Source organism: Paroedura picta, chromosome 9 (genome assembly GCF_049243985.1).
Source record: "Paroedura picta isolate Pp20150507F chromosome 9, Ppicta_v3.0, whole genome shotgun sequence".
In the NCBI taxonomy this organism is placed as follows: Eukaryota; Metazoa; Chordata; class Lepidosauria; order Squamata; family Gekkonidae; genus Paroedura; species Paroedura picta.
The window spans coordinates 18887379-18912173 of NC_135377.1; the positions used below are offsets into that span (position 1 = coordinate 18887379).

Below are 24795 nucleotides of genomic sequence, written 5' to 3' on the forward strand. Positions count from 1 at the left end.
TTGGGAGTTTGATCCCAGCAGCCGGCTCAAGGTTGACTCAGCCTTCCATCCTTCCGAGGTCGGTAAAATGAGTACCCAGTTTGCTGCTGGGGGGTAAAATGGTAATGACCGGGGAAGGCACTGGCAAGGCCACCCTGAATTGAGTCTGCCATGAAAACGCTGGAGGGCATCACCCCAAGGGTCAGATATGACTCGGTGCTTTCACAGGGGATACCTTTACCTTTAATGATGAAACTAATAATTACAAGATAGCTCAGTTATGGAATTGGGAATTTAAAATGATGAATATAAAAGTACCCCTACAGAACTGGTCTATTGTATTTTCAAGATAATTTGTTAAATATTAAAAATTTGATGAAGGGCATGTTGGGGAGAAATATTCTCTGTTCTACACACTCTGTGATACATAATTATCCTTGACATATACAATGAAATTATATCATCCCTCTTCTCCTTTTTGTATCTCCTCTATACTATTACGTTGTTTTCATATATTTGACCATTTGAACAGCTTGCTTCACAAAGGTGTGAAATATCTGTATTTGAAGATCTGGTATGCAGAAGGATGGAAATTATAGAATATCCGCAAATAGTACACAATGAGTTGGAACTGAACAAATATGTACGGATTAAGAAAAATATTTATTGCAAGTGGTGGGGCTACAAAGGTACATGTTATTTATGATTATTAAGATAGCAATCCAATTCAAATGGAAAGGTATTCATTACCCTCAGTGGCATTTTATGCATCATAGTTTTATAACCTGAAATACTTCCAAAAAAGAGACACAGTACCGAACAATAGTATAATTATGTTACGACAGAATTAACTTAATGTACGTCTCATATGGGAATGAATCAATGTACTGTGAGCAGAAAAAACATTGTGGAACAGAACTTTCCCACTTTCCACTGCAGCCCTCTGATGATCCCAAAACTCTGGTCTGGTGGGGGGAGGTGTCAGATAACCCTCATCAATAGCATGACAAGGCAAAGTGGGGGAGAGAGATGTCCTACAGAAACAATTCAGCAATTGCCTCTGTGCTTCCACTATAGAAAATGCAGTTAGACTGGTATAGGAGCTATGACACAGCAGACCAACACATGTAGACCCAACCCATAGTCAGTATATTAACAGTAAAACTGTTATATGCAAATTTAGATGGAAGCAGAACAAATAAAACATTTTCTTAAAGCACTGACATTTTCAGCAAGATGTGTATATAATACTAAACAATAAATGCATACAATGCTATTACGAGGACAAAGGCCTATTTCAGAAAAGCGGAAAAATACATTCACAGAGCAAATCAGCAATTGAACTGGTACACAACAGGTAGCAGAAGCACATCTATTATAAAAAGCAAAAAAACGGAATGTATGTATATAAGCAATAAACAGTTCAACATGCTTAAAATTTACCTGAATTATATGAATATAAGCCTTTATCTGGAAAACAAATGTTAAAATGAAGTGACTTCAGAAAAAAATGTGATGTCTAAACATGCAACAGGGATGTATATAAATGGAGACTTAAATATTAATAACTGCATACACAATTTTTGTATGGAAGACAAATCACTGGTTACCTCATGAAAACGTAAGAATTGAACCAATAAAACACTGTGCCACAGAATACTTTTCCTGTAATACTTTTCTCATTTTATTCTAACCTTGAATTACATCTCTTGGACACAGATAGGATTGTTACTAAATTTCTTCTGAACTGGGGGGGGGGGGGGGGGAGAACTGGGAAAAAAATGCTTCCAAAGGACTGAAAACTCTACCTGAAGGGATAAGAGAATTACTTCTGTATAAAATAGTTTCAGAAGGTAGCCATGTTGGACTGCAATAGAAGAACAAGATTCAAATCCAGTAGCAGTTTATAGTACAAGATTTACAGGATTACATTTCCAAGAGATCGCTTTGTATCTGATGAAGGGAGCATGGACTGTGGAAAACTCATGCCCCCCAGAAGGCCTGTAGGGTGCTACTGGACTCAAATCTAGCTGTTCTACAGGGAAAAAAATTCTAAGGTGGGAAGGAAACTATACAAAGTTGTAGTTCACAAAAACATAGGAGAAATAAAACTGTCTATGTCAGTGATCAACGGCTCCCACCCCACCATTTGCTGCTGGCCCCATCTGTCTCCATACAAGTGTGAAACATCCCTGCAAGGGAATTGCTGGCTGGCAGCGATCACCTCCCAAGACCAGGGAGTTAAACTCAAAATTTCATTATATATCACTACCATCTGAGGGGACCGATTGGCTGTTTTGCCAAAGAATTATCACTGTATTTGGATGTGTGACACAGTTTACTAATTTAACAGAATTAATTTTTGCTTTATATTCCCACCGTCATGATGGTAGTTCATAGTCTGAGGAAGAGTGCTTGCACTTGAAAGCTCACGCCTCAAATAAATCTTTGTTGGTCTTAGAGGTGCTACTGGACTCTGATTTTATTGTGCTACTTCAGACCAACACGGCTAGAAGAAGAAGAAGAAGAGTTGGTTCTTATATGCCACTTTTCCCTACCTGAAGGAGGCTCAAAGCGGCTTACAGTCGCCTTCCCATTCATCTCCACAACAGTGAGGTGGGTGAGGCTGAGAGAGCGCTGATATCACTGCTCAGTCAGAACAGTTTTATCAGTGCCGTGGCGAGCCCAAGGTCACCCAGCTGGTTGCATGTGGGGGAGTGCAGAATCGAAAGCGGCATGCCAGATTAGAAGTCCGCACTCCTAACCACTACACCAAACTGGCTACCCATTTGAATAATGATAAAAATAATAATAATTCTATAACCTACCCTTCCCTAGATGGCTCATGGCAGCTAACAACAGGCTTTAAGAACAATCAAAACAGGTTTATATAAAAACAATCAAAATACATGCAATAAATTAGACTTTTTAAATCTTTAAAAGCCACTAACTCCTCAATTAAATTTGTATTCTGAGGGTGTAGACCATGTTGAAGGTTTTCCTTTGGGTGGATGGGAATTCATATAGAGAGGCCAGCATCTATGTGATCTTAGCTCCTGGCCTCAGCCATAGGCCTTGTGGAACAGCTCTGTCTTATAGAACCTCAGTCTCAGAGGCCCTGACCTCATCAGGAAGAGTGTTCTACTGGGTTGGAGCCAGGGCTAAAAGGGCCCTGGCCCTGGTTGGGGCCAGTTTTAGTGCTTTGGGGCTGGGGACCCTGAACAGGTTTTGACTACTCAATGCTCTCGATCTTAATGTTCTTTGGGGAACTTATGATAAAAAGCGGTCTCATAGTTACAAGGGTCCCAGACCATTTAATTATTATTATTTAATTCATTCAAGGCCTAGGGTAGACTAATTTGCACTACCCTCCTTTAAAAAATTTAAATAAATACATATTTTATGTGTATACTTCCCCATCCTGTTAACTCAGGGCAGTTAACTGAGTTAAAATCCATACACATTAAAATAAACAGCAACAGTAATTTACTCTCAATTAATTTCAACATTTATCTCCAAAAGCATCCCTGTCTGAATTTTATCTGATTATGAGCTGATTCCATATTTTTTCCCCTTTGAACAGCTCTTAACATTCTTTGCCTCCTAGAAACTTGCTCAATGTTCATCAGGCATATTCCCCAATTTGGTCATTTAAAAAGTTGCATCTTTTCTGCAGACTTCAGAAATATCAAAGTGTGTAGAACCCCCTGTGTTTTCTGAATCATCTGGCTTTGTTGTTTTCATCTGTCATCTGATTTAATTTTAGGTATCATAATAAGGAAATTATCACCTTAAATCACCAGAAGAAAAGTTGACCAGAATATAACTTGCATTTTTTCCTAGGTTAACCCACAAGATGATCCTATATTGAAGATTTTTGTGTTAGAATTCTTTAAAATGAAATTCACCTCCAGTTTCATGGAATAGCTTGTTATGACAAGCTTACAAATGGCCATTATTTGTTCTGTATATTCCAGATAACTCTGTCAACCTATTTCATTCTGGAGTGGCACTGCTGGAGCAGAATCCTTGCTGTAATACATCTCTTTGCAGTTGTGAGTTAGAGCAATTCTTAGAATACAAGTGTAGCATCAGAGTATCCCATGTGGACACTCATACTGAAGTATCTCAGGGTTATTAACCCAGTTTTCCTTCTCCTTCCATCTTAATTTATCAATTTCTGATTATCTCTGAATTTGTGTATCAATTGTAAATTATCAACTCCTAGAGTCACAGGGAGGTACTCATAAAGTTTTCTCACCTGATAGTTAGCTCAATTTCTTAATAATGATAAAATAAATTACAAATAGTATTTTTGAATTATTACAAAGTTATCAGAACAGTACTTCCAAACTTCCAATCTATCCAAGGAAACCAAAACTCATAATTTATATTAATCTGTACATGCCCCAAGCAAACAACCAGTCTGAGGAAAGCAGAAAGTAATTAAGCAACCTGAAAATCAGGGAATAAAATACCTTTATAGGGAAATGTAGAATCTTAGCTTAAGGAGACTTAGTTCTTAGTAATATATTAGGAATGTGACTTTTAGAGAGAATACTATTATATCTGGAATTTAAATTTCCCTTGAAACTGAATGAAGGAATCCTGCTGTGGAAATATTCTAGAAAGGGTGATAATAAATTCTGAAAGTTTTCTGTTGGAGATGAAAATGTTGCTGCCAAACTCTTAAAAATCTAGACAGAAATTTCAGGTATTTAAAGTATTCTGTGGTTCAGATATAATCTGCTGTAGTCTTTTTAGTTCTCTAGCGGACTTTTTTTCACAATTTCTGTACCTTAAAACTTTAAATATAATTTACTATCCCTGTATCATGTTAAATACCATTTTGTTATTTAAATAACTCATCCCGAGTTACAAAACAAACATCCACGTTGTATTTTTTGAACAGAAACCACTCAAACATGCTTATCAACAAAACATGCCCAAGACACTGATTTCATAAAAGAGAAAAATTATACAGAAGCATGGAGAAAAAATGAATGTCATTCTTTGTTTAAATATATATATACATATATATTTACTATACTGTCCACTGGTTTCATAAGCTACAACTGCACTTGCACAAATAATGGTGACATAGCAATTACCATTAACCAAGGTTTCTTCTAAGATTTTATTTTATTATTAGCTGTATGAATAACATTTGTAAGTATACTATTGCCATGAATTTGTGGCTGGAATAATATTTACATTTAAGCTTTTTAAATTAAGGGATGCAATAAGAACATTATATTATATGGATCAGACCAAAGGTCCAGTGATCAGCCAAAATTTCTAGGATATTTACCAGTGATGTTTCCCTAATTATTCTCAGTATCATCCATATTGGCACAGTAACTACCTTCATGGAAGTTTTATTTAATTATTATGATTGTTAGCACTGTTGGCCCATATATTTATCGAATACTTTTTTAAAGGCACCTAAACTAGTAGCCATCACACATCATATGGAATTTACTTAATTATGAATGACATGAAAGACAATTATCTTCTGTAAATACCAAACATACTACTAATCAAATTAACTAAGTGATCCTGTTTCTGATATTATGAGAGGAGAAAGACTGCTTACTACAACTAACATTTATGGTCACCCAAAGCATTGATAGGAGTAGACTCAGGCCAATTCTGTGAGGGTGGAAAAGGCTAGGAGGGTGCTCATATGGAAGCGGGGCTAATGGCCCCTCCGGGGCCTGGTGCACATTAGGCCACCGTTGCCCTGCTTTAAGAGAATGGGGACACAAGATGTGGCAGAGCATGCTGCTCCACTACAACGCACTGATGATGCCCCAGAGTGGCGCTGCTGGAGCAGAATCACCCTCAGAGAAGAAAAAATAATACTGTCTCTGACCCTAAATGAAAAAACCATCCTGTAAAAACAATGCCTACTTTATTTATAGAGCCCAGAAATCTGTGAGAAAGCCTGTGTGGGTGTATATGTGGAAAAATTTCCACACAGATCTGAGTGCCCCCTTTTCCTTCCACAAAGGACCACAGAAATTGGTAATTGCTGTACTAGCCAAAAAAGCAAGAAGCTTTAGGCTTGCATATCTATAAGCCTATGATTTCCCTTGTGTTTCATTGCAAAATCAACCAAGAATATCCTTTTGTTAATTCTATTTCTACACCAAATGCATACCAAAAGACTTCAGGTTTCTTTTGTAAGGCAGCAGTGCAGAGCATGAATGTCAAACAAATATAATATTTCCAAGTGGTTATGAAACTCTTCTATCTCCAAAGACCAAGTATATTCCAGAAACAAGGGTAAACATTTCAATTTTCTAACTTTTAATAGCCATAGTTACAATAGTAACAGGAATTTTAATTTGAGGTTTGGGATTTGGTGACACACTTTTAATACACTGCTTAAATGTATTTAGGCTTCTGGTATATAAACATGGTAATATGTTCTGAATTTCTGAAACAGGGCGAAATAAATTAAAAATAAGGAAAGTATTTAAAAAAAATAACCCCCCCCCAAAAAAACTTTAAGATGGTTAAACTTATAATATGTATAGTAGCTATATTCACTTAAATGCTCAAATGTATACAGTCCCATTTAAAATAACTGGGGATTTATATTGTATTAAAATAGATGGACAGCCAACTTATTAGTTAAAGATCAGCATATTAAACTTATTAAAGATCAGCATGGCCCATTATGCATGGCGGCAGCTACTCTGCGCTGCTGCCATGCCGTTTCCCCTGTACGCACAGGGATGGGGCATACGGGGCTGACCCAGTGTAGTGTACGCACACATGCTTTGCACCGGGGCCAGGAAGCCTGGGATGCTGCCAGGCAGGGTAAGTGGCAGCGGCTGGGGGGAGAGGTGGGGAGGGGCTGGGGGAGTGGGGGGGCCAGGCCCCCTCCACATGCTATGGTGGGGGCAGGAGAACACCCCTGCCGGCTCCGCGGAGCCAACAGGGGCATGCGGTATCCCTACAGGGACACTGTAGGTTGGGTCTAGGCAGGCCAAAAGGCCTGCACTGTCAATTATGCACAGCACTGGCCCACCCCAGCCCCTGCAGGGCCCCGCGGTATCCCGGAAGCTGCAGAATTTCCCGCGTTCACATAGTGTGGGCCTTCCATGGCCCTGGGCCGGGCCATGCCTGCGCTGGCAGCGGGGGCATGCATAATCAGGGATTTCCCCCATTGCCCTGCCGCCGCCAGCGTGGGCATTCCGGCCCATGCATAATGGGTCTATATGGCGTATTCTATTCTGCTTCATATTTTTATGAATACACTTCTAAACACGCAATACTTATAAACATTCAACTTGATAAACTATTGTACAAAATTCTGGCAGTAGTATAAATAATATTATTCACACCAGGCTACTCTTATTTTAAAAACCGAACAAAACCCAGGAAATTCAAATGTAACTGCTTGAATCCTAACCTCCTTTTTCTGAGCCTGGAAGTGTGGAGGGAAACTTTGCTCCCCAGTACAGCCCACATCTCAAGCCCCACTGAAGCACTGGCCCACAAGGGCAGGTGAAAGGCAGAATGTTGTATTCTCATATCTCAGTTTTGCTTGCCTGGCATCAGATCCAAAGCAATGTTTCTTAATAATGTAATTATCATTGTTAGCTTTCCTAGCTATTACAAAAGCTTATTCAAAGCAATTTATTTTATTCATTAAAAAGTATTCTGCAAACCTCTCAGTCCAATGGCATTGAGATGAGTGCATAAAAGGAAACTCTATCAACAATGCCAGCTTTATTCATTGCCAATCTACTAGAAAGAAACCATAAGCAGTAACTCTGAATCAACAACTTACTTTGCAGCCTTCGTGTGGGACTTTCTCCATGAAGCTGTCTGCGTGGCAAGTATGGTGAAGGGTGGGGAAGTGGCAATGAAGAAACATCATGTGTTTGAAGTTTATACCAGTGGGGCTCATCATCCAGCAATGCTGTCTCTAGTTCAATAAGAATCTACAAAAATAACAAAGTATTACTATGCAAAATTCTTTTATACTACAAATATTTAAAGCAGAAACTGTGATCTGTTCATATCTTCATAGCATTCATTATAAATCTGATTCTGTAGGGAATCTATGATCAAGTGTTCAGGAGGAAAAGGCAATTGAATATAGTTTTCATCTTACACATCTCTCCATACTGTTATAAGCATAATCAGAATTATTTCCAGTTCTATAAGAAGATATTTACACTCAGAGAATAAGGCAAATAAATGCATTAGAGCAGTGGTCCCCAACCCCCGGTCCGTGGACCGGCACTGGTCCGTCGATCAGTTGGTACCGGGCCGCAGCTCCTGCTCGTCCTCCTCCCCAGCTGCTGCCTTGGGGGCTGCCCTGCCACTCTGCAGCTGGTTCACCTTTGTTGCTTTCCAGCAGCCAGCATGGTTGGGGCCCCCCCTTGGCGTGGCACTGCACAGCTGCTGCTGGCAGCACCCCCAGCAGGTGGCGGGAAGTCAGGGGCATTGGCAGGAAAGCAAGTGGAGCAGGGGCTCAGGTAGTGGTGGCAACGTCCCTTGGCAAAAAACTACCTCCCCCACCCCCGGGCCTCAGTAATATTTTCCAGCATTGACCGGTCCCCGGTGATAAAAAGGTTGGGGACCACTACATTAGAGATCAGTACTGAGAAAGTTACATGAAAATATTGTGTGCTTGTCAAAAACAGCTAATGTGACTAAGTGGGGGGGAACAGGTATGTGAAATAAATCGTAAAATTTTAAACTTTCTCTAGGATCCACTCATTCCACAGGACTCCTTTGTGAGAAAAAGCTATTAATTCATCATAACAATAAAAGAACATTAGATACCTCCCCTAAAAATTCACTTTCTTCCTCACGAACGCGTGCTTGGTCCCAAAGAGTAATTTCCAACATCCGTTCTCGAAATTCTCTCCGATGTACTGGAGAATAAATAAATGTTTGGTTCCATTTTGGTTCCAAAGTTTTCTTTACTGTTTTTGTTCTTCTTTTGTTCTTATCACTGTAATTAATAAGCGCAGATTAAAGACTAAGTATTGTGACTATGACCTATACAATGAAAGATTGAAAATCCTAGTAGAGCACAACAATACATTGTTTGAATCAGAAGGCCTTTTTACACAGGTAATTAGAGCTCTACCACCACAAAATGATCCAGAAAGAGGCTCAGGTAAAGGCAGAGGCCATGGACTGCACTATGGAGTACAGAATGTACTATCAGCTGTAAGTATGATCCTATTGTGTTAATTTCTGCAATGTTTAAAGTTTCAGGTTAATGCTTACACTTTCTTTTAGCTCTGCTTGCAACTTTCTGCAATCCTAACCTTATTGACTTGGGGGAGCTGTAGGGTGCTATATTCCTAATGTTATTTAATCAGGATCAGGAGTAATTAGAACGTTTATTTGACCGCTTGCTGCCTTTGCTGTAAGGGAGGATTTTATTGTATTTTAATGTTTTATTCCTGTGAACCGCCATGAGACCATTGGAGGAGCGGCAGCATACAAATTTTAAAAAATAAATCTAAATGTGCCCCCCCTTGTACAGTTGATCCAGATGTTTAGGCTGGGTTATCACCAGTATGCTAATAATACCCAGCTATTTTTGTTAATCAACATTGTCAGACTGTCTGGGCACATGTCTTGAGGCAACAGATCAAGTCAAGTCAGCTGAAATTGAATCCAGCCAAGACAGAGGTCCTCTGACTGGATTGGCATGCAGAGAGATAGTTGATGTATATCCAGGCTCTTGACAGAGCCCAACTAACCCTCATTTGATCAGGAGCCTGGGCATGATTCTGGATGTCTCCCTTTAATGGAGGTCCAAATCATGAATGTTGCCTGCCTAGCTTTTTTTTCACCTGTCACCAGGCATGACAACTCGCACCCTATCTCTCAGCATCAGACTTAGCCAGGGTAATCCATACAACAGTCACCTCTTCTGCTACTCACTCTATGCAGGGCTTCCCTTGAGAGTGCTCCAAAAACTCCAACTGCAGCAGCATGGGTCCTCACAAGAATCCAGTGAACGGTACACATGACATGTGAGTTCTCCCAGCTGCACTGGCTCCAGACTGGAGACCAGATCAGGCTCAAAGTTTTGGTATTAACCTTTGAAGCCCTAAATAGTCTGTGACTGGCATAACTACAAGAATGCCTTTTCCTTTACACCCCACAAAGAGTGTTAAGATCATCAGACCAGCCTGGTGGACTATCCTGCCAAAAGAGATAAGGGCCCTGTGGGACCTTAGCCACTTCCTCAAGGTCTGCAAGATGTGGCTGTTCCTCCAGGCCTATTGTCATGGTTTTGAGGGACCATGAAGAAGTGCTGGCCTCACTGTTAAATCAGAGGAAAGATCTGCTCCAAGAACTTTGCCCCCCCCCCAGTTTTATTTAGTTGGGGGTAACTGAGATGACAAATGTTTTTATGATTTTATATTTGGTTGTTGTATAAACTACATCTTTACCTTCCCTGAGCTATACAGGAAAGGCGGGTTATAAAAATAAAGATTTATTAAATGTATTTGTTTATTGGAAGTTCCATCTTTTTGATTGATATTACTTTCAATGTGTAATCTGCCTTCAGTTTCAGTCAGAAAAGGCAGACTAATGTAAATAATATTACTAAAACTCTTTGCTGATATATATTTAAAACATGAATGCCCCAAACACATATTCTTTATATACTACCTTCTTATAGACAGAGATCAAGATCTAAAGAACCACTTTAGGCATATCTATAGCCACTAATTTTTTTACTGTTTTATGGAAATAACTGACTCCAGCCCCTACCCAGAAAAACTTCTGAAACTCTCCTCAGTTTCAAATTTGACTTGTCATGTGACAGGGAACTATGGTTAAGTATGGAACACGTGTTACATAAAAAAAACTAGTCAATAATGTTTTAGTTCATTCAGTAATCATGGAAAGAAAACATGAACTGGAAACAATAACTCAAAAGTACATGAAAAAATATAAACTAATGCTATTTCACTAGCATATAAAATAACACTGTCGATATCTAGAAATTTACTTCAAAAAAATAGCCCATTTAGTGTTATCAGTATTGCTCCAGAATATGTAAATTTTGTATTTTAGCATTAATTACTTAATTTTAACCTTATCATTTTGTTTGCTTGGAAAAATTGAACTAGGTTATACCAGACAAGTTTTTCTCTTAGAAATTGTTTAGCTGGAATTTCACGTCCTTTCCTAATTAAATGCTTGAATTATTTCATTACCCCATATCACTAACAGATTCTTTTTCCTTATGAATGAGATTTACGTTTGCTTAGCAAGCTTATTTATCAGTGCTGGGTGGACACAGAGGTTGAGGAAAACTTTTTTAGCGATAAGAAGAAAACTGATTCAATACAATCAGTTGCTGTTTTTTTAAATACTTGAAGAGAAATGTCAGCAATAATGAAAGGAAAACATGAATAATAACATGCTTCAAAAAGCAATTCCTATAGACCTGATAGAAAAATCTTATACTTTCAAAATACTTACATTTGATTCTTTCTTAACTAATTATAAAACAGATTTTGTTTCTAATACACAGGTTAAAACCACATAAAGAATCTTCACTAATGCAGATACTGAATAAACATAGCAATACTGATACTATATAAGATTTATAAAATAGATACCTCAATGGGGACCTCTCAAATGTTTGCAGGCCCAAGAAACACAGGAGACACTTGTACACAGGAGACACTTGTATACACTACTTGCATACTTATGGAGCACATACCTCTCTTCCATCATTACATTCAACTGCATACATCACCATATATGTGTGTGTGTGTGTGTGTGTATGTATGAGCCTCTTGTGGCGCAGAGTGGTAAGGCAGCAGACATGCAGTCTGAAAGCTCTGCCCATCAGGCTGGGCGTTCAATCCCAGCAGCCGGCTCAAGGTCAACTCAGCCTTCCATCCTTCCGAGGTCGGTAAAATGAGTACCCAGCTTGCTGGGAGGTAAATGGTAATGACTGGGGAAGGCACTGGCAAACCACCCCGTATTGAGTCTGCCATGAAAACGCTAGAGGGCATCACCCCAAGGGTCAGACATGACTCGGTGCTTGCACAGGGGATACCTTTACCTTTACCTTTACCTTTTATTTATATACTAGGGGCAAAGCCCGTTGTCTCCAAGAATACAACGGGTGCTAGAGCTTGGCAGTGGGAAGAGGAAGGGGAGAAGTTGTCCAGTCTGTAAGGGCATGGGGTTGAATGTTGAGGCCTACTGCACAGGGTTGTAGTGCAGATGAAACAGATGAGACAAAAGAGCCAGTTTCTTCTGCAGAATAATGCTGTGCAGTGACCTCAAATCTGCAGAGAGTTGCAAAGAAGAAAGACACATGGCTTGGCTGTGTCTAACCCCTGGCCAGAGCAGTATTTTAAGTGAAAAGGGGCTTTTCTGTGGCCTCCCTGTCAGGCAACTGTTTGGCAGAAGGGGAAAGTCCCCCCCCCTCAAAAGGAAGGCCCTCAGACTCCCCTGCGTTGCTCTTGGAAAGGCCTCCCTCCCCTCAGTCAGGGCCTGTCAGAGGTTCCTTCGCAGCAGGCCTGAAGGGGGGAGGGGGAGCACTCTGCAGCCTCCTGCCAGCTCTGTCAGGGTTCTGAGGCAAGTTGGACTTGACAGTTAGGACAGCCTTGGGATGAAAAGGGCTGGCGCAGCCTCTGTTCTCATCCCCCTTGGCAGCCCTACTGACCTCCTCTCCCTTTGGTGGTCAGGAGCAGACTGGCAGCCAGACTGGGCTGGGTGAATGGAATTTTGGTCTGTCCTGGTGAGGGGCAAATAGGAAGGTGCTTTGCGTGCCTCCCCATTGGCTGCTTGGCCCTGAATGGACACTTGGGGGGCCCAATCAGGATTGGGCCCTCTGAGTTTTTATCCCGAACAGGGCCCGCCCTAATTCCTCCCCAGGTGGCCTTACCCTTTTATTTAACCGCAGGAGCGGTTAAAGATATATACACACACACACACTCCACCAACTTTCATACATATGATATGATATGGTGATAATATGTGATGGGCAGAAAGATATGGCATGATAAAAAGGGGGCAGATAAGAAGGGACAGCAGTTGGAGGACTGTGTGCCGTTCTGGAGGCCTCATTTTTAAAAGAACTTGGACAAGATTGAGAGAGTGCAGGGGAGAGTGACAAGGATGAGGGAAGACTGAGGGACTTGGGAATGTTCAGCCTGGAGAACAGGAGGTTGAGAGGGAACATGATTGCTCTCTTTATGTTGTCACTTGGATAATAATACTTTTTATTTCTATCCCACCCTTCCATATTACTCAGGGAAGCAGAGGACGGCAGGGAGCAGCTCCTGTTGGCAGCAGATTATAGGACCTGCAGTAATGGCTGTAAACTATGTGTGGAACTGTACCGACTAGATATCGGGAGTGTGGGGGGAATTAACAGTCAAAGTAGTTCAGCAGTGTAATCGGTTGCCTATGGACTCAGTTAGCTCCCACTCAATGACAGTCTTCAAACAGTGGCTGGACATATATCATGGATGCTTTAGGCTGATCCTGCATTGAGGAAGGGGTCGGATTAGATGGCCTGTATGGATCCTTCCAAATCTATGATTCTATGATTCAGTTAGGGAGTTGACAATGAGTCTGGCTGAGTGAAGCTATGAGAAAGAGCAACTTAAAGCTGAGTGAAAGTGTCAAATATCAAATGCTAGAACAGGGAAACAATTCAGCTGAAAAGAAATTCTGTAACTTTGTTTAAATAATAAATAAAAGTTAACTCCTTGGGTTTTTTTTAACCCATGTGGGATGGTTGTCTCAGAAAAAGAAACACACACACACAACCAAAGATATTGATCTCTGTATGTTTTGAGATATGTTAAATAGTGGCAATGTATGAATGAAATAGTTTGAGTCCCCAACCTGAATAGCTCTGTACAGTGTCTAAGTGAGGAGCCATTATTAAAAGGGGTTGGGCTATTCTGTCTGTTGGTGTTTCCTCTCTATATATTTTTAAAAGGTAACAACGGTAGAAGATCCAGAATTGGAATCAGATATAGATAGCTCAGCATGTAAATATGAACAGTTTGAAAGTGGTTCAGCAAATAAGGTTACAAATAGAACATGTGAATTTTCTTTCTTTTACTGCCCTTCTTCCTTTGGCCACAGTTGATTTCTAGGACCAGCTTAAGGGAGTTTGCCTTCGGTTCAGGAATAAAAGCACACATGAATAAAAAATGCTACAATCTTTGCAGTAAGTAAAAGCCAAATGAGGTTTCATTATCTCCATTTCACCTTTTGCCCAAAAGTAATTGTAATGTTTTATACTGAGCCCAGGTGTGTAATGCTGCAAAGATAAGAATTGGATAAGAACTGGGGAGAACTGGGTCCATATCCCTATTTTACAGTGAAGCTCATTGGGAGATCTTGTGCTAATCACTCTGGCTGAGACTAACCTGTCCCACAGGGTCCTTATGACAGGAAACAGAGGAGAGGAAAGCATGCATGCTGCCTGAGCTTCTTGGATAAAGGAGGGGATTAAAAAACATTAAACATTGTCTCTCTGCACTCCAACTTCTGTGCCATCTGAATGGTAAGCAAATTCACTCTCATTACATCAAAAGGTTTGGGGGGAAAAAAGCATAAATAAAGCAATTCAGTCACCTCCAGTTCCAGTTTCACATCTGAGTGCAACAATATATAAACAGGATCTATAAATAACTCTAGGTCTGCTATATTAGGAGGCTCGCAGAGGTCATTCTGACCCCTACATTTTCTGCAAAGGTAGAAATCTCTTCCATTGACAGAGACCTCACCTCTTTCATACAGTCCTGTAATTTATAACCCTCCAGCTACAGGTACAGACTTCTAAAGTTTAACAGTGGTCAGCTGGCATTATCTAAAAAAAAAACCCTTATACCATTTATCGTGGTTTAAGCTTTCATAAGTCAGAGCACATTTCTTCAGAATACATGTGAGTATAAGTGGGAGAACTAAGAAAGGTCTTACAAAGTGAAGTTATAAGACCCTGCAATGTTACGTGTATTGTATTAATGTGCAGAAAACAAATGAAACAGGATCCAGGTGAAAGAATAAATGAGTCAATGAGAATGGCAGTAAACCATTCCCAATAGGCAAGGAACAAGCGAAGTACACTAAATAGTGCACATACTGCACAAACAAGAAAATTGTTCTTTGTTGACTAGCTACTCTGTCTCTATTAAGCCCTAAGTCAAACAGTGCAATCCTTGCACACTTCAAATGAAATTGAAGGCAATAGGCTTTGAAGTGCATAACTCTGTTTAGTATTTTAACAGGGTCAAATCTGCACATGAATTTCAACTTGGCACTTCCACAAAGTGTCTCACTTTGAAAGTACCTACAGTTTTTTCTGGAAAACAAGTCTTTCTTCTCACAGGCATCCCCAAACTGGAGCAACTACTCACCATCACCAATAGTCATCAAATGGGACAAGGAATTGCAACAAACCTCAGTGCCATTTCTGCTGCTATATCTATTCACATGATACTGTCACAGGACCCAACAATATAAGAAAGGTCCTTCCACCAGCAAATTATTTGTTTAAAATAAGTGTATCCACACCTTCAACACAACACGCATCTGAGGCAGCTTACACTATCATTATCATTAATTGAAGTAACAGAACATGGTTTCTGAACAAACCTGAGGGGAATTAAAATAGCAGCAGCATCAAGTCATATCAAGACCACAATTATTAAAAGTGTTCCAAAATACAGAATAAGATCACAGAAATTGGTGTAGGCTGAGGTAATGATAAAAAGGCAGAAAAAATGTATTATCATGTGACAGCAATGCCCTTCTGCCATTTCTGTAGACCAAATGTTTTTTTTTTTTGGGTGCAACAGGTAGATACAAACCATACATTAAAACAGAAGTATGCAAAATCAGTAGTGAGAAGTTTCAGCCTCAATGAACACTCAGTCACAGACAAGACATTTTCCATATTTTAGCAAAAAATGTTCATAAGAGAGATTCCAGTATGCAGCTGTTGAGAGAATCTTTAAAATGCTACAAGGCACTTTCTTGTCATAGTAGCAACAAGGCTTTGAAATGTTAACAAATCACATAGATGTTTGTGATGTCATTTATTCATCCATTTTTAAACTTCCTGTTTAAAATGTCCAACTAATTACTATCCATATCAGACAACTTGACTTTTACAATAACCTTCCGGTACAAATATTTACACTAATGAATTAATTTAAAAAATATATTCAAAACATTTTTATTTTGCCTTTCCACCCATTTAGGGCTCTCAAGGCAGCAAACAGGTAAAAAGACATTACAATTAACATTTATTTAAAATACATGTAGATAAAACAGCAGTTTAAATATAAACAGAAAGGAAGGGAATACCAAATAAAGGGAATAACAAAGGGATTCAACAAGGGAATACCAAATAAAGCAAAAATGTCTTAATTCACTGGTGGAAGGCAACTATAAAGCTGAACAGATGAATCTCCCTAGGAGGGAATTCTATCACTTTGATGCCACATCTGAGAAAACCTATTCTCATGTTGTCACCCTTCTAGCCTCAGAACATGGGGGCACCCAAAGCAGATCCATCCAGAGATAGCGGTAATGGTCAGGTAGGTTCAATGGGAGTAGGCGGTTCTTAAATTATGCTGGTCCCAAGCAGTATAACCAACCCCAGTTCCAAAAGATATTAAATTTGCATTGATTTATGTTAAAATAGTTATTCCTTTCCTTCATCCTACCTTCTGTCAGGAAGAAAGTAAATTTTAACATAAGGATTTCTTGGCCTTCCGTCTTCCCTTGAAGGAAGATCCTTTGCTCCCAATATTGTGACTATCAACTGATGACCAACCTTGTCATACCACAATTTTATCTGTAATGAGAAAATATTCATTAGTCAGTCCAGGTAATTCATTACGCAGCAAAGAATTATTGAAGATTAATGGAGTTTTTAGCCCTCAGATTCAAGTTCCATAGCACTTTATAGACCAAGAACATTTTGGGGGTATGAACTTCCAAGAGTCAAAGCTCCCAGATGAAGGCATCTGGAACCATCTCCTTGGTCTTTAAGGTACTAGATTTGAATCTAGCTGTTCTACTGCGGACCAACACAACTACCATCTGAAACTAGCTTTCAGTTGTATCTGTTTTCCTCAGTACTGCAACAAAGATAATTGTAGCATTATGAAACAAAATGATGGATTTTGTGTAATACATTTAATGAAATGTATTTTGTATGAATAATATAGTTAGTATTACATTTCCTATGCTGAAGTGTATATGATTATTTACTGTAGTGGTCCATATGTGTACTAAGTGTATATGTATGTTACCATTTCAAAGAGTGATATGAATTCAAGGTTAATACCTTTTTCCTATTCTTATTGGTATACAAATTTCAAATTTCAAAAAACCTTTAATGGCATATAAAAACATCATTTGAAATTTGAAATGTATGGGTATACCATATGACAAAAGGAAAGGAATAAGGCACTATAGCCTTGTTCCCATTAGTAGAACAATCAGTAATCAAGTGGACAACCATCATCTTACTACTCCAACAACAATTACTTAAAACAATATGGCAACCATTTTATTACTCTTTTCTTCTCTTTAAATATCTATAAAGCAATTCCTATCGCAGATCAGGGAAGCTAACAAACTGTGCAAACATTTAACAGATATTTAATACTTCTAATTTAACTGTTGCCACTAAAAAAAAAACATTTTTGCTGACAAAGTACAATAGGGATATTTTAATCTTTCAGACTATGATGATGTGGAGATTTATTTTATTATTAATATATTCAATGCAGAATTAGGAGATGAGAATAAAGATGTCATGTGTGCCACAGAAAGAATTAATGGTTTGATGGAAGCAACAGCTTTGCCAGTGGGTGCTAAGCTGCTGCCCTAGACTCTTCAGAAAAAGACTGCAGCCATCCAAGACAATTCTAATTCAAGTCACGGCTTGGATATTATCACTAGTTAGCAAATCATATAGTGATCATTTTAGGATATCATGAGCCAGTGAAAGTGATTAGGTTGTATCCTACCAATGCACAGACAGAGAAGAGTCTTTTTAGGATAGCTGTTGGAAGCACAGGAATGTACATGAATAAAGGAATATATTCTATTAGCTTCTGATTTTTGATTAATTAAAGATGCTAGAATATTATACTTCATGTAGTGCCTGAGGACTACCTGAAAGTGATACAGGTGTTAGGTAAGGAAATATCTATCAGGAGCTAAACTGAAACAGTTGCTTGAATATTTTAAAATATATTTAATATGTTTGTATTTCCCCCAAACTGTCCATTTTAAATTAATAAAAATTAGGTGAATTATTATCAACAATATTCCCTATTTTCATTCTGAAGTAAGTATTTTCCATTTCAGTGCTATAATAAATTATGGGGAAATGATGATTTAATCTTATGCAAACAGCAGTCATTGTATGTGAGCAGTTTCTAGTCTATTTTGTTCTCTATGATGAACTTCATGTAGTTTCTTTTCCCTTTAAAATAATGTGATCCTCTTTCTATACAATAAACAAAAATTCCTGATTTTCATGTCTCCTTAAGTGGCAAAACATTTGATGGTTGCAGTTCTAAAGACATTTCCCTAAAGACACTAAACCCAGAAAATAATAAACTACACAGCACTGATACTACAAATGAACATTTCCACAAAACTATTTTATAACAAAAGCAGGTAATGTTCTCTATTTTTTTTTAAAAAGCATGCAGCAAAGCAATAAAAGCATTGTGGCATTCTTACAGCCTACAGTTAGGTTAATCTACAGCACCTTAAGGGATTCCTAATGAAAAAAGGCAAACAACTTGTACCCAAGTAACACTGCGAATATAGGGTTGCCAACCCCCAGGCAAGGCCTGGGGACATCCTGGAATGGCAACAGATCAACAGACTACAGAAATCAGTTCCCCTGGTGAAAACAGCTGTTTTGGTGATATACAATGGTATTATACCTTGTGGAGGTCCCTCCACCACAAACCAAACCCTCCCCAGACTCCACCCTCAAATCTCCAGGATCTTCCCAACTCGGAGTTGGCAGCTCTAGAGTATAGTCAAAGCTACAAATTATGTAAAATTATCTTGTAGTAATTCATCTTTTCAGTATTTCAACTCTCATCAAACTGCAAGCAATGTATAAATTCCTTACACAAGGTACAAATTTATTTGCCTGTCTTCTACTCAAGGAACTACTGTCATTTGGAAAATGCAAAAAGGAAGTGTTAAGTAATGAAAATGAGTGATTTAAAGAGACACCAAATTTGATACAATAAGGCCAAACATCAAAAGCACAAGCTCAGCGATTTCTAGTTCAAGGTATGTATTTATGAGAAACACACAGCTATTAGCACTGCAGACATCTGTGTTAGTTCAATTAGATAGCAGATAAAAAGCAAAACTAAAAACTAATTGTCTCTTTAAATTTTAATTTAGTATTCTGTTTTCCATGCAGGACTATTCAAGCTGCTCACAAGACAATGTGAAATTTGTTAATATGGTCTGAAGCAACACATTAAAAAAATAACAAAATGGGAAAACGGACTAAACTGTGACGTTTTCCTACTATGCATTTTCCAAGATAAACAAAAGAAAAAACACAACTTTAATTTCTGTCAGGCAGATAAAGCCTTTACCTGAACCCTAGGAACAAAAGGCGCTGTTCTTCTACTAAGGCTTTGGCTCTGGTAAGCAAAATTAAAGAAAAAGCCATAAAACAAAACCAAAAAGACAACACGCTGGAACTAAAAGACCAAAAGTAAAACGATACACAACTTTAAACATAGCTTAGCACCAGGGACATATTTATCTAAAATGAAAGTTTAAATGCAGTGCATGAATTAAACCTACAAGTGCATTATTAAATGTATAAAAATGTGTATGTTCCTATATCAATTACATTTTTGTCTCTTGAAGCAATAACACCTTGACCTAAGGTTTCATAGTAATGGTGAGAAGTGTATAAAATATGTATAATGTCAAAAGTAGCCCCACCCTGATTAACTGCTAGTCAAAATTGCTAACATGATGCAAAAGAAGTCTAGAAAATATGGATTAATTGCTTTAAAACACATTTCAAAATTTCTCATCTAAATTTATTTAAAAAAATAAAATCCTCCTGTTAAAATAAACAGTTAAAAGCAACATTTGTCTTTGCAGCATTATTAGCTATAACAACTGAAAGATGATATATAATTCTAAGTTTCCCAATTAAGGAACCTATCAAGGAGATTACCAGCCGAGTTCAGTACATGTGAAGAAATAATAAAGAGAACACTCCTAAGAAAGTACAGTGCATTTTCCTTATCACTAATGAAACAAGGGCTATAAGTAAACTTTCAACCAAAGCAGTTATTTTAGGAATTAAACACTGCTAACAGGGAATGCTATTGTCTGCCTATGTATCTACCTATCTTCATAGATATGACATAATGAATAACACCACTACTTCAAATTAGTACTGTAAAATGTAACACTATAAATGATTACCGATCTACCCATTACTGGAAATATGCAAAACTGAAATCTTAAAATGGGTTAGCCTGAAAACTCAAAATATATTAATTCTTTTTACAACAGACATCTAAATGAATATCTACCAAAAGGTGATTTAAAATTACTGAACAACCAGCCTAATGAATTTGGTCTCTTAAGTAACATTTCTGAGAGTACCTGACTGAAATTATATACCATTATTGATTGATTATTGATGATGACAAGTTTTCTATAATACAGGAATAACATCAAATGTTTTTTTTAAAGGTACATATGGTTACTAAATTACAGCAAGAACTCTCAAAATTATACTTATGGGGTTTGAATTAAGCTGGATATGTGATAACCAGATAGGATCTGTCAACATAGCTGATGGAAATGCTCTGTGTTTGAAACAAATTGGCCAGGTATTTTAGGATATTGGAGAAAACAATGAAATTGGAAGTTCCAAGAGAACTTAAAATAGCTTTGCTAGGCTATTTCTGAAAGCAAATGAAAAGGGATAACAAGTACCTTATAAAAAGTCTGCTTACAGCAGCTAGAATTTGGATAGCCCAATATTGGACATGGAAAATACTACTAAAAATTGAAGTTGGATACATAAAGTTGGATTTATTATGAGACTGGAAAGCATAATAGTATATAAACATATGGAAACAGAGAGGCATTCCATTCACACCAACAATCCTCTTGAAGGTAGTAAAAAATTGAAGTTATTTGCTTCAAGAGGAAATGAACAGTTATTGAATCTTAGAAAGAGGATGAGCAAACCATGTCTGTTACATGTTTTGAGGTGGGATGGTTGTCACAGCGAGGGGCGGTAGAACGAATGAACGAACGAACGAACGAATGACACTGCAGACATGTGTCTAGCAGACACAACTGCTCCTTGTCAGCATCTGATTATCTCAGTATTTCTTCTTGACCCTAATCTTAGGCAAAGATCTCATTAGGAGTGCAAGGGTAGATAATCTTCAGCATGAAAGCCAACCAGTGGCACATCAGTGTATTTTGCTCAGTTTGTTTGGTTCAGTTCATAAGATCAGTTTTCTACCAACTGATATGAGGAGCCGTTAAGGACAATGAGGATATCATTATCATTGCCTGTCAGCCAGATGGGTGGAATTTACAGCAGTATTGAGGTTCAGCTAGTGTCCAGTGGGTTCACATGTACAACCCTTCTATGTTCTCCCTCCTTTTGTCTGCCAGTGCAACAACCTCTTCACAATCTCACATCGGGGAGGGTTTGCACTTAGGATAAAAAGGCTGCCTGCCTAATCTATGTCATGAGATACCAAGGAAAAAATGCAGTTTCTCAGAAATCAATATCTTGCTAGTATGTCTTCTAATACCTGCAGATCACCTGCAGTTTTGAACTGTTACATTGTGTTATTTATTGACTGCTTTCACTCACGCTTCTAGAAAAATTCAGAGTGGGTTAAAACATATTTAAAATTAGCAACATAAATCTTAAAATTTAATTGAAATCACAAGCCATCAAAAGCATTTTAATCTTGGTCACTGATCATATTTACAACCCTTTCCAAAAATGCTTACATTCACATTTTGTAAGGCCTCATTTAGAACAAATTTCCATACTTATAAGACAATATTTGATGACATTTTTCTGAAGCCAATTATAATACCGAAATGATTCACTTTTAAAAGATTATGACAGCATATTTGAGGGAGAAAATGGAATCTTATGTATGTAGAGTTGGAGTGAAATGAATTTTATAAACAAAACCAGAACACTGTATTTCTTGTAGAAAACTATGGTGAGACAGTACTGACTCTGGATCACTGAAACAATGAGCTTCCAGAAACCCACTTTGGTTTAGAAGATGGATCATTGCAAACCGTAACCATTAGAACTTCTGAAGATTTATCAAGGACAGTGTTAGGAGTCTAACCTCAAGATTCCAAAATCTGTTTTATCAGATGGAGCTAATGAATACTGTACCACTGCCACAACCACTTCATAATGAATCCAGAAATGCTCAAATAGTAGTACAAACTCAGGACATAAGAATAACTTGGAATATGAGTATTCCCATTGCTGCTGTGGTGTCTGGTTTCAGACTTTATTAAGATAACTCTTCATTTAGACCCTCAGTTCAGCCAGTTGCCAAGTAGACGTATCCAGAAAATAGACATATACCAAATAGTTTACCATAATATAATATTCTCAAACTGTATCAAATGCAACACAATTTTAACCCCACTTTTACAAACGCAGCTTTATATTATACCACTTTTAAATTTGCACTGCTTTTTGGGACCCACTTAAAACATAATTCCATGTTACTTTTCCCATCTCCCATATAACATGCATCACTGAACAGTGACCAAGCTCATATTCTTTATTTTATGTTTAGTATTTATAAATATACAGCACTCTAGAATAACAGGCCATTTCATGGCCATTTCACATATTACACAGGGGCAAGCCCAAATCAGCCACTGAGCCTCCACCTCCTCCTCTTCCAGAGGACCATATTCCATCTCCTACCTCATGGCTTTACAACTCAAGACTGTTATGAACCATTTGGGTTTGTGACCCGTAATATGAGAATTGTTGTAAAAGTCAGAAGAAGAAGCAATTGTCTTCTCTTCCTCTCCCCACAACAAGTGAGGCTGAGAAAGTTCTAAGAACTGTTACTAGCCCAGGGTCACCTAGCTGGTTGCATGAGAAGAAGCGGGAAATCAAACCCAGCTCTCCAGATTAGAGGCCACCAGTCTTAACCACTGCACAGAGCTGGCTCTACACCAAGTTATCATTTGATAAGTGTTTGATTGTATTTATTCATTCAGATTTCAGGATCTGGGTCGGATAAGCGGGTGCCTGAGCTGTGAGTTAACAGAAGATGAATTATATCATCCTCCACAGTTCTACAGGACTTTCCCAGAAGCTAAATATATGACAGTGGAATGATGTTTCCTGTGATGTGATAAGCAACCATCCATTACAACCCTTTGAGACTTTTCTCTGTGGAAGAAATCAAGAATATTCTGATTAATGTTTATCATATCCTACTGCACAGATGTCAGGATTTCAGTGTCAACACTCTTAAGAGTAGGCAAAGGATCAATGAGTTTTTGATGAATATCAAGGAGGCAATTACAAACCAAAGCCATAAGTGACAGCTCAGTTGTATATCTGACATTATTCTAGCTGGCAGAGATCTTGGAAACCCAGCAACATCATAGTGCAGTGACAGACTGACCAATTTGTCACACTTTCCCTACAAATTAACACTGAAGACAGATCCATAGTGAGCTCATTAGTCCATGTTGAGATTTAGTCATTTTAATATACAATCACAAACTTAAAGCAGGGTAACACATACTTAATGTCTCATATGTCCATATCACAACCAGTCACTTGTATTGCCATTAACTCAGCTTTAAATATTAACAAAAATCAATTCAACAATATCTCTCTTCCAAGACACAAACAATTGGATAAATTTCAGGGATATTTTAAGGTTTCAAAGAAAGATGAAACTCACATGGACCCATTATGCACGGCAGCAACCATACTGGGCTGCTGCTGGGCACTGCCCCTGTACTCACGAGGGAGGGAATCCCTTGGCGTATACAGCTGGCCTGGCATAGCATACATACGCATGCAAAATGCCAGGGCTGGAAAGTCCGACACACTGCCTGAAGGCAGCAGCATCGGGGCAGGGAACAGGGGGAATAGGGGCCCCACTGCACAATGGTGGGGAGCAGCTTGCTGCTCTGGCGCCAAGGTGGAGGTGGGGGGAGTCCCCAGGCAGGGACACCATAGGTCGAGGGAAGGGCCAAGCCAAAAGGCCTGACTCTGCCAATTATGCACAGTGTTGGCCCAACCCAGCCCCCACTCACACCTGTGGCATTCTACGGGATTTCCAGGGGGTTTCTGGGGCGCTGTGCTGGACCTGGGCTGGGATGGCGGCAGCATCATGCATAATCGGGGCTGTCCTGCAGCCGCCATCCTGGTGTTCCTACCCCAGGCATAATCAGTCTTAGAAGAGCACTACACATACAACTATTAAATGTTTTAAATTTTGTATCTACTTTACTGAAAGTGCAATTCTTAATGCAGTTACAGTTCACTGTCCTTAGAAGGCTATGTCAGCTTAATATTTCACTGTAAGATAATTTAACAGACTGTGTAATTCATAAATGAATACCTACAATATCTAGGCAGATATCTAGGCAGATATCTAGTGACAGATATCTAGGCAGATATCTAGTGACAGATTTTATTTTCCTGGGCTTCAAGATCACTGCAGATGGGAACTGCAGCAAAGAAATTAAAAGACGCTTGCTCCT

The 24795-nt window shown here is 38.7% G+C and overlaps 1 protein-coding gene across 49 annotated transcripts in view; it reads right to left on the reverse strand.

The window, feature by feature from the left end:
• Window positions 1-24795, reverse strand: part of RIMS2 (regulating synaptic membrane exocytosis 2) — a 360299-nt gene that overhangs the window by 150725 nt on the left and 184779 nt on the right. For 37 of the 49 annotated variants that reach the window (XM_077351690.1, XM_077351691.1, XM_077351711.1 and 34 more), the window contains 5 exons: window positions 19617-19664; window positions 16692-16822; window positions 8788-8959; window positions 7784-7937; window positions 1423-1449 (listed from right to left, as the gene is read on the reverse strand). In XM_077351690.1, coding sequence (XP_077207805.1) covers window positions 1423-1449; window positions 7784-7937; window positions 8788-8959; window positions 16692-16822; window positions 19617-19664 — 532 coding nt within the window. The remainder of the gene's footprint in view (window positions 1-1422; window positions 1450-7783; window positions 7938-8787; window positions 8960-16691; window positions 16823-19616; window positions 19665-24795) is intronic. The other 12 variants (XM_077351700.1, XM_077351712.1, XM_077351723.1 and 9 more) reach the window with 3 other exon arrangements.